At 45.1% G+C, this 18,010-nt stretch overlaps 1 protein-coding gene across 2 annotated transcripts in view; it reads right to left on the reverse strand.

The window, feature by feature from the left end:
* Positions 1-18,010, reverse strand: part of BLMH (bleomycin hydrolase) — a 71,810-nt gene that overhangs the window by 37,073 nt on the left and 16,727 nt on the right. For both annotated transcript variants that reach the window (XM_068270334.1, XM_068270333.1), the window contains one exon: positions 12,099-12,191. In XM_068270334.1, the coding sequence (XP_068126435.1) occupies positions 12,099-12,191 (93 nt within the window). The remainder of the gene's footprint in view (positions 1-12,098; positions 12,192-18,010) is intronic.

The raw sequence follows: 18,010 nt of genomic DNA on the forward strand, positions 1-18,010 counted from the left end.
GGGCTAGTTTCACAAGTCAGAAAAATAAGGTGAAAGGTTCAGTCACACGCAGCTGTCTACTAGAAATATTTCACAAATAAAGCTGCTGATTGGTTGCTGTTGGATTGGATAGTGCTTTCTTCAGATCATTATTTTACAAATGCACTCATCAAGATAAACTTATTTAGCGATATAAAGGCGTAGTGACCAGGCGTTCTGTTCTCTTTTTTACTATGAGATCTAAAAAATGCATTTTAAAACCTTAAAAATTTTAAAACGAGTACAGAAGTCGGACCTGCTTTTGTCTTCCGCTGGCTTTAAATGCCACAATTCTCTTAAGCTTAGAATGAATGGTGCATGTAACCAGCCCAGTTACAATTTGAACTCGATTTACGATGTCTCCCCATCACCAGAGTCTACTTCATGTCATGTTGAGGGAACTGTTGATCTTATCAATTTAGCCAGGATGCCTGGGAAAGCCTCCTCAGTAACAGTTAAGGCATCTAATTACATTTATGATTGCTAAAGAATGTTTCTCCTCTGTATGTCAGTGTATATAAGCTGTGTTTTTCAGTTTTGGTCAGGAACCAGTCCGAAGGCTTTTTATAAGTCGAAAGCTCACTGTTTATCCATCTCTAAGTTAGCCAATAAATGGTATCATCCTGATTCAAAACTCCTTGCTTTTACTCATGGCTAACACGGTACAACACTCTACTGCTTCTACTTCACAGTATGCGAAAAAGGCTTTTGGTTCCGTTTCCCTGAAACGCTTGTCCTCCTTTCAACTGTTATATTAGTTATTCCTGACTTTTTGAATGTACAAATACTTCAAATACTTTCCATATGCAATGCCCTTAGCTACAGGTTTCTCTCTGTCACTACCAGGGCAGGATTTGTACTTTTTAATCGCCCAAGGCCCACTATCCCCAGCTGCACCCGGACCGACAGCATTCTAAACTTCCCCCCAACACGGCAGGGAATAGATTGTAAGCTTCTCGGAAGACCGTTACTTAAGTGATGGCCGGGATTATACTATAGTCTCTTCTGAGGACAGTTAGTGACATGATTGCAGGCATTAGATTGTAAGCTTCTTGGCGAGCTACACATTTGGTGAGTGACAGGCAGCTCAGAGATCACTGTAAGTGCCCGTTCGGTGCCTCTTCATCCCCCCAAGTGCCAGATCCAGCTGTTGGTGGCCACCCACCTCTTTGTGCAAGCGAATATGTGTCTCAGTTATTACACCATTTAAATTTTGTCCCTATCACAATGTATGGCGCCAATATTTTATTTGGAAATAAAGGTGCATTTTTTTCAGTTTTGCGTCCATCACTATTTACAAGCTTATAATTTAAAAATTGTTCGTAGTATACCCCCTTCACATGCATATTTAAAAAGTTCAGACCCTTAGGTCTGAACTTTTAGGTATGGTTTTTTTTGTTTTGTTTTTTATTGTAATATTTTTTTTCCATTAAAATTTTTATTTGGGTAATTTTTTGGTGTTGGGAAATAAACAGTTAATTTTTAATGTTATATGTGTAAAATGGTATATAAAATGTATGTAGATGTAGTTTTACTATTTGGCCACAAGATGGCCACCTTGAGTTTTTCCATTATTATTATTATTTGTATTTATAATGTTATAAAACATATTATGCAGGGCTGCACAATAGATAAATGGGTTAACATACAAGGTAGAACATACGGAAACTCACAACAAAACAAGATCATGCAAATGATTTGATAACAATACAGTATCATAGGTCAAACTAGAGACTGTTCTAGTCCACAAGATATGTGATTGTCGGTAAGATTGCATAATCAAGCTGGACACATTAGGGAGGAGGGCCCTGCCAGAGGCTTACAATCTAAAAGGTGGGGGTGGAGACAATAGGTGCATCTTTTGAGAGGGTGTCTAACAGAACATATTATGGTGCTGGTGTAGGGGGGTATGTGAGCGTTAAGAGGTGAGTCTTGAGAGCTTGTTTGAAGGTATTAAAGGTGGGGGCGAGTCTGACGGCTGTTGGGAGCAAGTTCCAGAGAGTAGGGGCAGCCCTGGTGAAGTCCTGCAATCGTGCATGTGACTGAGTTATGCGTGGTGCGACTAGGCGCAGGTCATTGGAATATCGGAGGGGGTGGGCTGGTATGTGCCTGTGGACCAGATCAGGTCTTGTGCACTGATTTGTAGGCCAAGCACAGGATTTTGAAATTGATCTTAAAGCTGATGGGGAGCCAGTGTAGGGCTTTACAGAGCGGAGTTGTAGAGGCGCTGCGGTGAGAAGAATGCATCAGTCTGGCTGACGCATATATTACCAATTGAAGTTGGGCAGTACGGTTAGAGGGGAGGCCAGTCAAAAAAGAATTGCAGTAGTCTAGGCGGGAGATGACAAGGGTGTGGATAAAGAGTTTAGTGGTGTCAGGGGACAGGTAGGAGCGGATCTTGGAGATGTTGCGGAGGTGGAAGTTGCAGGATCTGGCAATACCTTGGATGTGGGGTGTAAAGGAAAGTTCAGAGTCCAGAGTAACGCCTAGACAGCGGGCTTGGGAGGTAGGGCGGATGGTAGTACTTTCAATAGTGACGTGCAGATCTGGGAGGGGTGCAGCTGTGCGGGGTGGGAATATTAGAAGCTCAGTCTTGTCCAAATTAAGCTTCAGGTACCTGGCAGCCATCCAGAAGGAAATGGATGTGAGGCAGGCAGAGACTTCGTCCATGGTAGGAGGAGGAGAGATCTGGGGTGTCATCAGCATACAGGTGTAATTGAAACCCATGGAGGAGAGGATATTGCCAATTGAGGCAGTATAGAGTGAGAACAGTAGTGGTCCTAGGACGGAACACCAACTGAGAGGGGTGTAGGAGTGGATGAGGAGTCATTGAAAAATGTTGTGAAGGAGCGGTTGGAGAGGTAGGGGGAGATCCAGGCTAAGGCTATGTCCTGAATGCCCATTATCTGCAGGGAGTGGAGGAGGAGGGAGTGGTCGACAGTGTCAAATGCCGAGGAGAGGTCCAGGAGGAGCAGGATGGAGTATTTACCTTAGGCTTTGGCAAGGTCATTGACCACTTAGGTGAGGGCTGTTTCTGTAGAATGGGCTGTGCGAAAACCAGATTGCAGAGGATCGAGAAGGGAGTTGGAATTAAAGAAGTTGGTCAGGCGTTGGTGGGCCAGGCATTGAAGAATTTGAGGCAAAAGGGAGGAGAGAGATTGGGCGGTAGTTGGATGGCAGAGCGTCAAGTGAAGATTTCTTTAGCAGGGGAAGCACAGTGGCCTGTTTGAATATGAAGGGGAAGATGCCGGTGGAGGAGAGGTTGAACAGGTGGGTGAGGACAGGGGCCAGACCAGAAAAATGTGGGCGCAGAGAATCAGATGGGACCGGATCTAGGGGGCAGGAAGTGGCAGGTGAAGTTGCCAGCAGCTGGTTGACTTTCTCCACCGTGACAGGATTGAAGGAGTTAAGGGAGGAGAGTCGGGTGTGGTGGGGAGGCAGGGGCGCTAGAGTGGAGGAGAGAAATATCCCTCCGGATGGTTGTAATTTTGTTGATAAAGTAGTTTGATAGGTCAGTGGCTGAGAGGGTGGAGGTTGGGGGAGGTGTGGGGTTGAGTAGGGCATTGAAGGTGTCAAAAAGACGACGTGGGTTGGAGGCTTGGGTAGCAGTCAAGTGAGTGAAGTATATCTGCTATCAGCGAGGGCAGTATGGTACGTCTGTAACTTTGTCTTGTATCCTAGGAAATCATGGTTGTGACGGGATTTTCTCCATTTGCGTTCTGCAGCTAATGTCTCATTTTGTAGTTTTTTTCTGAGGGCAGTGTGCTTCTCGCTATCCTGAAGCACAAGGAGGACAGGAAACTTTTTTTTGCAGAAAGACTGAAGCCTCTAGTAAGAGCGCTTCGGTTTTTCTGCTGGGGACACGGATCAGTGATCGGGAACCATGTTCCTGTTCACTGATCCCAGGGCTACCGGGGGAAAGCACGGGGGCGCGCCGAAGCGCGGCACTGCAGCAGAGCAGTTGCCTGGACGTGAGGATCAGGTCCGGGCGGCTGAAATGGTTAAGGTACTCATGCATGGTACAATTTTTCATTTTTTTTCGATCAGATAATTTAGTTCGATTATTCCGTTAGATCGAATATAAAGATTTTTCCAGCATGTCCAATCTGATTTTTCTCGAAAAAACGAGATATCGTTCGAATTTCTTCATTGAAAAAAAAAATATTTTCAACTTTCATTCGATTGTTTAGATTGAATAAACAGGATAATCGAACGTTTTTATTGTACCATGTATGGCCACCATTAGCATTAGGTAGCCAGAAGTACCCGTATAAAGTAGCTAGAGGAACCTCAGTATTAAGTGGCTACATGTGCCCCTGACTGAAGGGAGATCTTGTCAGTAGAATGCCAAGAGCAAGGTGAGTAACCTCTCTTTTACACTCATCAGGACTCTTCATAGGAAGGCGGGAGAGAGGCACTTGGGGAGAGGAGTGAGCCACCTTTCCATCATCAGGTGCCTGTAGGCACGTGCCTACAGTGCCTTATGGTAAATCTGACCCTGGTAGTGGGGGCTGCCATCCATTTCTTTTTAAAGGACAACTGAAATGAGAATGATATGGAGGCTGCCATATGTATTTCCTTTTCAGCAATACTAGTTCCCTGGCAGGCCTGCAGATCCTCTGCCTCTAATACTTTTAGTCATAAACCTTGAAAAAGCATATGCAGAAGAGGGGTTTCTGACATTATTGTCAGATCTGACAAGATTAGCTGTATGCTTGTTTCAGGTGTGAGTAAAACACCACTGCAGACAAATAGATAAGCAGGGCTGCCAGGCAGTGTTTAAAGGAAAATAAATATGGCAGCTTCTATAGTCTTCTCACTACAGTTGTCCTTTAAGGGATGTCAAATCCCTAAAAATCATGCATACCATTCTGAATCATACACCTGCAACAAGCATGGGGCTAATGAACTCAGACTTGGGTCAGACTACATTAGCCACATACTAGTTCTGAGTTAGTGATTCAGAAATTGCCAAGCAGCTGCAGCTAAAGCTAACAAAATTTTGGGATGCATTAAAAGGGAAATAAAAACTCGAGATGCTAGCATAATATTGCCCCTGTTTAACTCTCTAGTAAGGCCACATCTGGAATATGGAATTCAGTTCTGGGCACCACATTACAAAAAAGATATTGCAGTTTTAGAGCAGGTGCAGAGACGAGCAACAAAATTGATGCGTGGGATGGAAGGTCTCACTTATCGAGAAAGGTTAGATAAACTGGGTTTATTTAGTCTAGAGAAAAGACACCTTAGAGGGGATCTAATTAACATGTATAAATACATCAGAGGGCAATATAATACCTTGGCGGATGAGCTTTTTGTCCCTAGGCCTTCTCAAAGGACTAGAGGACATGATCTGCGCATGGAGGAAAAACGTTTTAGCCATTTATTTAGGAAAGGGTTCTTTACAGTTAGAGTGATTAAGATGTGGAATGCATTGCCACAGGAAGTCGTTATGGCAAACTCTATACCTGCATTTAAAGGGGGCTTAGATGCTTTCCTTGCGTTGAAAGACATCCATGGCTACAATTGCTAGGTAATGCCTAATGATGTTGATCCAGGGATTTTATCTGATTGCCATCTGGAGTCGGGAAGGAATTTTTCCCTTTAGGGGCTAATTGGACCATGCCTTGTAAGGGTTTTTTCGCCTTCCTCTGGATCAACAGGGATATGTGAGGGAGCAGGCTGGTGTTGTACTTTATACTGGTTGAACTCGATGGACGTATGTCTTTTTTCAACCAAAATAACTATGTAACTATTAAGAAAGAGTATTTTTATCCATCCTGGTAACTTGCCTTTCATGTTGAGCAAGCAGGAAGTTTAAAGGTATAACACACAAATCCCAGATGGACAAAAATGCATACTTGGTAAATAACATTTCTGCCCAGCGCTAGTTTAGTTTAGGGGACCCAGCATACAAACTCACAGGGAGCAGTTCTCCAATCACAGCATCCTCTACAGCAGAGGTCCCCAACCTGGGGGCCGCGGCCCCCTGGGGGTCCGTGGGCAAATTTCTGGGGGGCCGCGGCGGATCTGGCCTTTCTTCCTCTCTCCCCCCCCCCCCCCCCCACTGCCGCCGTTTCTGTTACCTTAGGAGCGGCGGCCGCTTCCTCCCTTATATTCCCCATAGCCCCTCTCCTATCTCGTATTACAGCAGCGCTTCCTGTGTGGCTGCTGTAAGGAGGGAAGGCGGCGGGGCAGCGGTTCCCATGGTAACGGCAATCGCCGCTACAGGAAGCCGCTGCCCTGTTTCCTTCCCTTCTTTACATCAGCCGCGCGGGAAGCGCTGCTGTATTACGAGATGGCGATGCTGCAACCGAGGAGAGAAGCACCTGGGGGAATATAAGGAAGGAAGCAACCGCCCGCTCATAAGGTAACAGGAGCGGCGGCCGCGGGTGGGGAGGGGGTTGGGGAGAGGGCACCTATCCTAGCTACACTGGGGCACTATACTGGGGTAACTACTGGCTACACTGGGGCAGCTATACTGGGCTAACTGTACTAGCTATACTGGGCTAACTGTACTTGCTATTCTGGGCTAACTATACTTGATATACTGTGGTAACTACTGGCTATACTGGGGTAACTATACTTGCTATACTGGGCTAACTGTACTTGCTATACTGGGCTAACTGTACTTGCTATAGTGTGGTAACTGTACTTGCTATAGTGTGGTAACTGTACTAGCTATACTGGGCTAACTGTACTAGATATACTGGGCTAACTGTACTTGCTATAGTGTGGTAACTGTACTTGCTATAGTGTGGTAACTGTACTTGCTATACTGGGCTAACTGTACTTGCTACACTGGGCTAACTATACTTGCTATACTGTGGTAACTGTACTTGCTATACTGGGCTAACTGTACTAGCTATACTGGGCTAACTGTACTTGCTATACTGTGGTAACTGTACTTGCTATACTGGGCTAACTGTACTAGCTATACTGGGCTAACTGTACTAGCTATACTGGGCTAACTGTACTTGCTATACTGGGCTAACTGTACTTGCTATACTGGGCTAACTGTACTTGCTATACTGGGCTAACTGGGCTAACTGTACTTGCTATACTGGGCTAACTGTACTAGCTATACTGGGCTAACTGTACTAGCTATACTGGGCTAACTGTACTTGCTATACTGGGCTAACTGTACTTGCTATACTGTGGTAACTGCCGCCGCCACTAGCCATGCCCCTCCAACCCCCACCCCCAGGGGGGCCCCGGAGAAAATTTTGGGCGGGACAGTGGGCCCCGGGCTCAAAAAGGTTGGGGACCCCTGCTCTACAGCATGAAGTGTTTCGGTTGGCCGAATCGTGTTGGAGTAGCTTACCGCAGCCTGACACCTAACAGTTGGAGAGGGTGCTGTTCACCCAATCACATTAATAGAATTTCCCTATGAGGTTTCCTGCTGGGTCCGCTAAACTAGACCAGCGCCTTCTGCCCCCTTACTGTGGAATCATTACCTCCAAATTCATGCCTAGATGACCCCATGCGTTCTGCTGCAGGCCCTCTCCGGAGGGGATTGTCTTCATATTCCTTTGTAGAATCCAGAAATGGTGGTGACAGCTCTGGGCCATTTAGTGGACCGCAGGCTCTAGTAAATCTGGCCTTAGATCTCGTTCACTCTATACGCGTTGCTGTGCATATTTCAGCAATAAGCAAGGACATCAGTACAACTTTGTTTGCACTGTCTCATTTGCGCACTGTGCAATAGTGCGCTATTGTAATGCTCTGCTGCACACATTCTTGTCCTAACACAGTGCTGCCCAATAGGTTGTCAGTAAATGGGTTTACCATGGCAACAGCCAAAAAGGGAGAGCAACGCAGATACCATGCATTGCAGTGTAAACATATGACCACCTGCGTTGCATAGTGTATACGAGGCCATACTAAGTGCATACATTCTGAATTAAGGTTAACAAAAAGTACTTCTGAAATATTCTGTATGAAGATCTAAAAAAGTGTTTGCACTACCAAAATTGTTGCTGGAAGAAATACAAACACCATGCAGTACTTACAAATATAATTTAACAATCACTGAAAACTGCTGTTTTTTTCCATGTAAATATTTATTTAAAGTGAACCAGAGATGGTTCACAATGCATTATTTACACTTACCTGGGACTTCCTCCAGCCCCATGTGGCTTGGCTCCCTCGCCGTCCAATGGCCACTCCGTTCTCCTGTGGTAGCCGGTATTTTTGTCAGTTGGGGCCAGTTGTCCTCTTCTGCGCATGCACGGCCACGCCCCCTGTTGTGCTCCCGCTTCTGGGAGTGTTCTGTGCAGGCGCGGGTTGCAGAAGACAACAACTGGTCACCAACGTACAAGAGTCCCAGCGGCTACCACAGGAAAACGGAGCAAAACTACCACATGGGGCTGGTGGAAGCCCTTGTTAACTATAAATAATGCACAGTGTGAACCATCTCAGATTTACTTTAGGTGTTTATGTTCTGTGAAAAAAAGAAAACAAATGGTGCATTTGCAAGAGAAGGGATCTATTTATAAAAAGCAAAAATAAATTACTAGGGAACAAGGCCAACGGCACAAGTCATGTATAAGATAGTGCTAGTATAAGACCACACAATTTCCATGCATTGCTCTTTGCAGATAGTATGAATAACTGAGAAAAGTTTCCTCTCCTCTATTGCCCTCTGGTGGTTAACATTCTCATAATTTAGCAATACAGTATAACCAACAATTTTCTGGTTGTTATTACCACGGTAATTAAATTTTCACATAGTATTTAGTTAGTAGAATATAAAATAATATAAAAAGTATATGCTCTAAAAGAGATGGGGTCTATCTTCCATCCTCTGTTGTCCAGGAACTCATGATTAAAGTGTCAGAGTAAACTTAGGTTAAACTTTCCTTTACCTGCTCTCATCTCTGCCATGTTGTATAGGTCTAAGGCCCCTTTTCCCACATGAAGCTGTAGATGGTCAGCTGCTCCCATTCCATGGAGCTGCATCTGAGACAACCTGCATTTTTTATGCCACTAGGTAACAGCACCACACGTCACATGACAACACACATGAAGTGGCAAATGCTGACTTTGGCTGAAAAGGCACTCGTGTCCGGCAGCTGAGAGATTACATTATCCATCAAGCATGTAGTTCAGCAGTCTATGGAAAGAGGCCTAATTAAAATAGTTTTCCTAATGCCCAGTGCCATTTCACAATGCAGGCCACAGCTGCAGAATGGGCTTCTTGGCCGCTGTCATCTTGACTTCTGCAAATTATGAAAATTGACATTTGCCGCCTCTGACTCTTTATTGGATTCTAAACCGTTTACATTTCTTTCAAAGAGTCTCTGAGATGAGACCAGTGTTCTCCCCAGAAATTTTTTCCAGCTGGGTGGTATGAAAAAGTAGACGGGTGGGCATGGACATGCTGGGCGCTACAAGGGGGGTTTATCTCGCCCGGCCCGCGACCCCCCCCCCCCCTCAAAGTGACAGGCTAGGCTCTGGCTACTGGAATCTTTTAAAGGCATACTAAACTGAAGGAAAATTGGCCAATTACTTACCTGGGGCTTCTACTAGCCGCCTAAAATCCTCCTACTCCTTCACCGCCATTCCATGCTGCTCTGTTCCTTAGCCACGCATCTCCTCGATTGTGCTGCTGTGGCTGGGAGTGCATTACCTATGCACAGTAGCAATTTTTAGTTACCATGCAAGTGCAGAACTCTACTGGACATGGGAACATAATGGAGGAGACGAGTGGCAAGTGGCCACGCATGCAGCGTTCAGAGGGGAATAACAGAGGAACAAAGCAGCGCGGAATGACTGCAAGGGACAAGTATAACTTTAGGGGCTGGAAGTAGCCCCAGGTAAGAAGCTGGTCATTTTCTTTTACTAGTTTAAGTGTCCTTTTAAAGTTCTAACTACCCTTCTTCTGATTTGCTGGCTATGAGGTTGTCAAAAGAGCAAGTTGTCTCTCACTAATCTCTCTCTGCCTCCGTCTGTGCCCTGGGCGAGTCTGTAACCTTCTGTACTTGGCTCACTCTCCTCTCTCCCCCTCAAGCTGCAGCTCTCTCACACCAGTCGCTTCTGGCATCAATAAGGGCTGGGGAAAGCAGTGGCAGGACTGCACAATCATGGGGGGGTCAAACATCGTAAAGTTCTAGCCTTGCGGGGCTGAGTTAGATGCCCCCTCCTCCATTAGCAGAAGCCAGACTCACATTCACACAAACACGCAGCTTCTGGCAGCGATACAAATACAGCAAGAGGAGGAGGAGGAGAGCGTCTGGCTGGACATTCCACAAATAAAGAACTGAGCCACGCTTCCTCTCCGATCTCCTGCACAACTGAGCTGCGTGTCACATGTAACCTTTATTCCTCGCCCCTCCACACAACTGCCAGGAGACGAGGAGGAGGGCGGAGGCAGCGTCCCTGACTGACAGTGGCTGACTGTAATGACACAGTAGCCGCTGCTCATGAGCCGCACAGAATGGGATAATTTTACCCAGGCACTCAGAGGAGATCAGCCGGGCGGCCCGCCCTGGTAAAAAGCTCCGGGGAGAACACTGTGAGACAGTTTACATTAAAAAGTGACAAGGGGCAGAGCAGAGAGATGGCTACTGCAAGAATCAGCAAGACAGAAAGTAAGAATATCCAAGGAATGAAAATGGTAAATGAAATGCAAATAATTTAAAGAGACACTGAAGCGAAAAAAAAAATTATGATATTATGATTTGTATGTGTAGTACAGCTAAGAAATAAAACATTAAGATCAGATACATCAGTCTAATTGTTTCCAGTACAGGAAGAGTTGAGAAACTCCAGTTGTTATCTCTATGCAAAAAAGCCATTAAACTCTCCGACTAAGTTAGTCATGGAGAGGGCTGTTATCTGACTTTTATTATCTCAACTGTAATTGAACTGTTTACTTTTCCTCTGCCAGAGGAGATGTCATTACTTCACAGACTGCTCTGAAAGACTCATTTTGAATGCTGAGTGTTGTGTAATCTGCACATATTATAGAATGATGCAATGTTAGAAAAAACACTATATACCTGAAAATAAAAGTATGAGAATATTTTCTTTGCTGCTAATCTTCTAGTAATTGTTCATAGTACACAACCAATTCATATCATATTTTTTTTTCCGCTTCAGTGTCTCTTTAAACTAGCACATAAATTTCATGTAAATTATATGCAACTCAGAACGAGGCCAGTGAGACCCTTCCAGATGAACTAGAGTGGTCCACTTCCAAGCAATTCATATGAAACTTGCATGTAAGCTGGATTATTAGCAGCTCATGTGTACTGAGGAACCAGGCATCATAGAGACAAAATAAAGGTAAGCAGACAATCCTGCTTCAGCAGAGAAGATACAAATACCTTTTATTTAAAATTCTAGTCCAATGAGTTTATCCAAAGACATACATGCCCAAATAAATCAACAATTGTTATGGGGTCAGGTGCCCTTTGTCAATCTATATCGAACAAGACAGATACAAAATTCTGTAGTCCATAGAATCATTTCATATCAATTTTCTCCACATACTACGAGGTTTTCTGTACAATTCGATTGTAAAAATCAGATTAAATGATCGCATTTGTGGGACTGAACCAGGCAGGCAAGCCTTTGTTCACCACATCCATCAATGAAATTTGGATGTTAAAAACCCTGTCGCTGGTCCTTCCTTGATCAATATTGGTAAGTTTCACTTCACACTGGAAACGTCCCACAAAACCTGACACAGTTGTCTAGTGGCTCTAGCCATCACAATATCTACCTCAATCAGCATTGGGTCCCAGGTGGTCCAGAGGCTTCACGGATCCTCCTACAGCCCATCCATCCTTTATACCTGTTCAACTCAGCGGGAGTAGAATGCTTCCCCCCCCCCCCCCCCCCACTTGCTAGCTATTTGAGCACAACTGAACTGGGCATGTGCGAGTTATTTCCACACATGCTCAGTAGAATAAAGTGAATCTAAAGCCACATTCGACTGAAGCTAACCCCATTTGTACATCTTTCCTTACTCGCAACGCTTGTATTTAATGCAAAACTAAACAAAAGCATATACGGTACATCCTAAATAAACGTTTATGCACATCAAAGCAGTGAATAATGCAAGGAGCACTTACCTCTTCAATCATAGTATCCAGAGCTGATGAGATTTCATCTTTTGTAGAGCTGCTGTTCACCATGTTTCTCAGCCGTAAACAATACTCCCTCATCTGCAAAATACATACAGGCATAGATAAGAAATTTTGACTACTGCAGCGTTCCTGTACAGAAGAGAACACCGTGGGAGAGGGACAGTGCCAATGGTGGAGGAATGGAAACACCCCTGCCAACAAGGTAGGTGAAATGGGATATCTCTGCTCAAGAAGACCGCATGGTATCTTTGAAAAGGATGGATGCATAACTGTTGGGCTGCCTTTTCTCCTCTCGATTGACACTGAAGAGAAAGATATAGGGCAGTGGGGTCTGCTAGGGAGAGCCACCATTTACCATAAATAGTCACTGATGAATTCAAATACATTCTGCAGATACTGTAGTTAAAACTCTTGCCTTAAAATGCTAATCATATGACCAGCAGCATCCGGGTTGAGTTTATACATATTTGAAACAGAGAGTACGATTAGAAAAATTATTAGTGTAGCAGCAATGTATGTTATACCAATTTATTAACAAAGCTGGGATTTGAATAGTTTTTTTACTTCAAGTGCAAAAAAAAAAAAAAGTCAGAAAAATCTGAAACAATACAGTGAAGCAAATGATGTGACCATAAAACCAAAACATACTGGATAGGGAAAGAAAGGAAGAGGAAGATGTGTGCTGGTGCCAAGTCAACAGCAGACGGTGAAGAATAGGAACTATACCGATACAGAAAATTTTCAGCTACGCCAATCAATGCTGTCAAACAGTCTAAACAATGTGCAATGGGACACGCAATACGGAGTGAGTTTCTCTTCAAAGCAGTTCACAGTAACTCAAGTTATGAACAAGATGCTGCCCTTTGAGCACAGGTGTTAATCACAAGGTCCGTGGGCCGAATGTGGCCTTTCCATTTTATGCGGCCCTCGAGTTTCTAATGTCCATCATTGTAAGCAGCCAAAAGAAAGACGGCACACTGCCTTACTGTCTGGAGGAGCTCACGGTGACAGCATTTCTGATAAAAAATATTTTCTGTTTGAGCTGGGGTGCAGCAATAATCCACAGGACACCCTCTAAAGAAATTACCATGGTACCCCCTCCTTGAATCTGAATCCGATCCCAATGTCCAACCCCCCCCCCCCCCCCCCCGTAACTGGTAAAACACACAAACACAGTGATTGAGTTGACACTCCGGCCCTTAGAGAGTCCCGTGCAGTGTATTTCAGGACAGGCACCACCACCATTGCACTCTAGTGAGAAGACTCACTGTATTCGCTGACCTCCGTTCATGGACGGTCAGACACCCTTGTGAGAGAATTCAGTCACCTTTCTCTCACCTGGCAACACCTTCTCCTTCCATGTTCCTCCCAATTGCTGGTGAAAACTTCAAAATCAGACCTCAGCGCAGACAATTCACCTGTTTTATGGGCCAAATAGGTTTGTCAAACCGACGACTAGGCACAATGCAGGTGACTCAGTAACAGATCCAACATTTAGAGAGTTTGTGCTGAATTAGGAATGGTTATAGGAGTCACTTATTTCGACACGGTCTTAAAGGGATACTGTAGGGGGGGGGTCGGGGGAAAATGAGTTGAACTTACCCGGGGCTTCTAATGGTTCCCCGCAGACATCCTGTGCCCACGCAGCCACTCACCGATGCTCCAACCGGCTCACTTCTGGAATTTCAGACTTTAAAGTCTGAAAACCACTGCGCCTGCGTTGCCGTGTCCTCGATCCCGCTGATGTCACCAGGAGCATACTGCGCAGGTCCAGTATGGTCTGTGTCTGCGCAGTATGCTCCTGGTGACATCAGCGGGATTGAGGACATGGCAACGCAGGTGCAGTGATTTTCAGACTTTAAAGTCTGAAATTCCAGAAGTGAACCGGAGGCGGGGCCGGAGCATCGGTGAGTGGCTGCGCCAACACAGGATGTCTGCGGGGGACCATTAGAAGCCCCGGGTAAGTTCAACTCATTTTCCCCCGACCCCCCTACAGTATCCCTTTAAAGCAAACCTGGATAAGTAAAGGGAAGCCTCTGAATGCTCAAGAGGCTTACCACGTCCTGCACGACCCCACTGCTGTTGTCACCTGCTTCCTATTTGTGGCCTCATTCCCCTCAGTGTATGAGCAGCTTCAGCTTACTGAGCAGGCTCAAGTCCATCCGTGCTCATACATGGAGGGGAACAATTCCGTTCAGAGGGACCCTGCACAAGAACGGTGCACTTCTGAGTGGATTGGGAAGCTTTTGAACTATTCAGAGGCTTCCCTCTACTGAGGTAAGACATTACAGGTTCACTTTAAAACTTTTTAATGTTTTTCCTTAGTACAGGTGAAAGGGTTAGGAAAAATATTTGAAAAAAATAAAAAATAAAACAAAGAAGTGCAGAAGCCATCTCCTCCTTCTAAACTGGGAAAATCCCTGCTTTGAATGGCCTCCTAGGAGTGTTTTATTACAGTATAGCAAAACACTTGCTTCCTATCTGGGAAGGTTGTTTAGAAAGGCCTCCTTGTTTGGAAATCTATGCAGAGGCCCTCACTATGTTGCTACTCCAAAAAATATCTGGACCACATTTTTTTGTACTCCTTACATGCCTCTTTCGTTGCGTGTCAAACTACTGACTAACGTGCTGGCCAATAGGTTAAAGGCGATGGCTGGAACTAGATATGATTTATGCTTCAAATGTCAGACAGGTGGGCTCAGATATAGATAGTGATATTCTGGGGGTTTTAACTCATTGGTAGAGTAGGTCAGAAGCATCAAGGGTCACAACACACCAGCCAGTGAGTCTTTTTTAGGGTAAAAAATAAAACAATCCAGCTTTGTCAGACAACAGTGTCCATAAAAAGCAACAAAATAAAAAAATAAACCACTCTGGGTATTCAGTAAACACACTGTAGGCACAGCACAAAAATATACAGCCTTCTTCAGCCACACTGGCTTTTCAGTGACACCCTCGGGCCTAATGGCAGTCCTGGTGCCACTCACCTTTTTCCCAGGCGTCTCCTGGTTTACCAGTACTGGAGTCCAACTTCCCTCCTGCTACAGGCCTGGCAGCCCTCTCGGCTACACAGCCTTTCCGGAGCCTGCTTGCTCCACATACAGCCCACTGAATACTGACTGATGAGAGGTACTTATGCAAATTCCCACAGGTGAGATCATTAACCCTCCGCCTGCCAGACTCAGGCCTGGACTTGGAGGAGTGGTGTGTAATGCCCACCCTTCTACCAATACCCACCAGCCCTGGATCCCATACTAATATGCAGGAAAGCGTTGTTGCAAATGTGCAACAACTGACAACATCCAGGACCTTTTCCATCTAAAACCAGACCAGAATCAAGCAGACATCTGCTCTGAATATAATAATTATCAAAATCTACTATGACAATATTCTGACAAGTTTTGACTTTGCAGATATCCCCTAGCACTTTCTCCACTTGTTCTGCCATGGCATACCAGTGGTCTCCCCAGAGCCTTTTACCAGGGCGGGCCGCCCAGGTCATCTCCCCCGAGCGCCCGGCTGATAATATCAGCGTTCTGTGTGCTCATTAGTGAGCAGCAGCGGCTGTCTCATTGCAGCCAGCTGCTGTCACTCAGGGACGCTGCCTCCGCCCTCCTCCTCAGCTCCCGGCAGTTCTGTGGAGGGGCGGGGAGTGCAGGTGACGTCAGGGAGCTCAGTTGAGCAGAATATCAGAGAGGAAGGGAGAAGACGCATGGCTCAGTTCTCTCTGTGGAATGTTTAGCCAGACGCTCCTGTCCTCCTCATCTCCCTGTATTCATCCCGCTGCCAGCCATTGCGTGTTTGTGTGTGTCTTGCTGGCTGCTGCTGAAGGAGGGCGGGGGGGTGCTTGACCCTTTGACCTCCTTATTACCCCGCCCTGCAACTGAGTTCCACAGGCTCTGACTAATGCCAGAAGTGTTACAGGTGAGAGGGAGCTGCAGCTTGAGGGGGAGATAGGAGATGGTCACAGACTCGCAGGGCAAAGCCAGACAGCAGCAGAGTGATTAGTGACACCCTGGCCCCTTGACAACCATACACCCAGCTATATTCCGTGTGACTGACTGAATTTGAAAATGAAAACTATCAAGATTTTTTCCCCCATGTTTCCTATATACATGGGTGGTGTAAGAGGGGATATCTGGTGCCATAGCAGGATATTTATAAGATTCATAAGCTGCCTGCTTATCAATATCATGCCATGGCCCAGAAATCCTCTTTTCCTCACTAGGACCACCCATGTATATAGGAAAAGCTGCTAGTTTCATTATTAAATCAGCTGAAGAGTAGTTAAAACTTTAAAAGAATCAAGAAAAAAATCAAGAAAAAAACGAGGAATTTGTCACAAAATGGGCAGTCTGGTATGATTTTAGGGAATCTGCTGTAGCTCTAGATATGGTAAATCATAGTCCGTCTTAAAGGGAACTGTATACTTTAGGTATATCTATATATATGTATACCGGCCATCTCATTCCCCATCTCATTCCACACCTAATATCCCTCCCCCCTTCTTCTCTTCCTTTCCCTTTTTTCTTTCTCCTATTCTTTCTCTCGTTCTTTGCTAGTACACACGGTTACTGTTATTTCTTTTTATATAGGCTGATTACTCAAATATATTACCAGCTAATTTGATCTTGGCAGTTTAGACATCAACAATGTTTACTTAGCTAACATAGTCATCATTATTGTATGTAATCTCCGGTACCCACTAGCCTGCTCTTAAAGAGTAACTGTCAGGCTGCAGAAGCTAATTTAAACCTCTATTCTCCTGTGTTAAACAGTTTAGAAGGAAGCCATAAAGGCATTATTGAAGATAAAAATCTCTTTTACCTTTGATGTGTTCTTATCAGAAAAGCTGTTAGACCTAAGAGGACGCAAGCCGCATACTATACTGCAAAGCATTCTGGGGCCCTCCCCTCGGCTGCTAATGAGACGTTTCAGCAGCTTGTAACTCAGTCCAGCGCGTAGCACTGATAAATCTCCGGGGCAGAGTACACTGCAGGAGTCAGCTATTGTTCCTAGCCACATGGCTCATTAATATTCACTGCACACTGTGTTGTTCAAGTAGGAGCTTATCTGTGATCAGGAAGCAGGCAGGACATGACGACACATTTGACAGAAAAACATGGAGCCTGCCATGAGCTGTCAGGAGCATCTATCTCTGCATATACTATATACAAATTCTGTGAAGTACAAACGTGGACAGTGAAATGCATATGTAATGTAAGTACAACCAATCTTTAGCTACTGATATATGTGTTTATTTTCTCTAAAACCTTATACCTAACAGCTCCTCTTTAAACATGCAAAGTCATTCTTGTACCACAATTGTGTTTAGTATGTTGTAACCTCAATTTCTATGCAATCTACTTGTGCCTTGTTCATTTTCTATGTTTGAAAATAAATAAAAACGTTTATTATTAAAAGACACTATTAAAAGAAAATGGCCAGCAACTTACCTGGGGCTTCTTCCAGCCCCTAAAGTTGTTCTTATTCCTTGCAGTCATTCCGGGCTGCTTTGTTCCTCTGCTGCCCCCTCTGAACTCTGCATGCGTGGCTACTTGCCACTCGCCTCCTCCACAGGTGCGGTGATAAGGAACATAGCAGCTTGGAATGGTGGTGAGGGAGCAGGAGGGGATTCCTGTACACAAGACAGAGCAGTGTGTGTGTGTGTGTGTGTGTGTGTGTGTGTGTGTGTGTGTGTGTGTGTGTGTGTGTGTGTGTGTGTGTGTGTGTGTGTGTGTGTGTGTGTGTGTGTGTGTGTGTGTGTGTGTGTGTGTGTGTGTGTGTGTGTGTGTGTGTGTGTGTGTGTGTGTGTGTGTGTGTGTGTGTGTGTGTGTGTGTGTGTGTGTGTGTGTGTGTGTGTGTGTGTGTGTGTGTGTCACCCAGAGTGTCTATCC

Source organism: Hyperolius riggenbachi, chromosome 2 (genome assembly GCF_040937935.1).
Source record: "Hyperolius riggenbachi isolate aHypRig1 chromosome 2, aHypRig1.pri, whole genome shotgun sequence".
NCBI classification, from domain to species: domain Eukaryota; kingdom Metazoa; phylum Chordata; class Amphibia; order Anura; family Hyperoliidae; genus Hyperolius; species Hyperolius riggenbachi.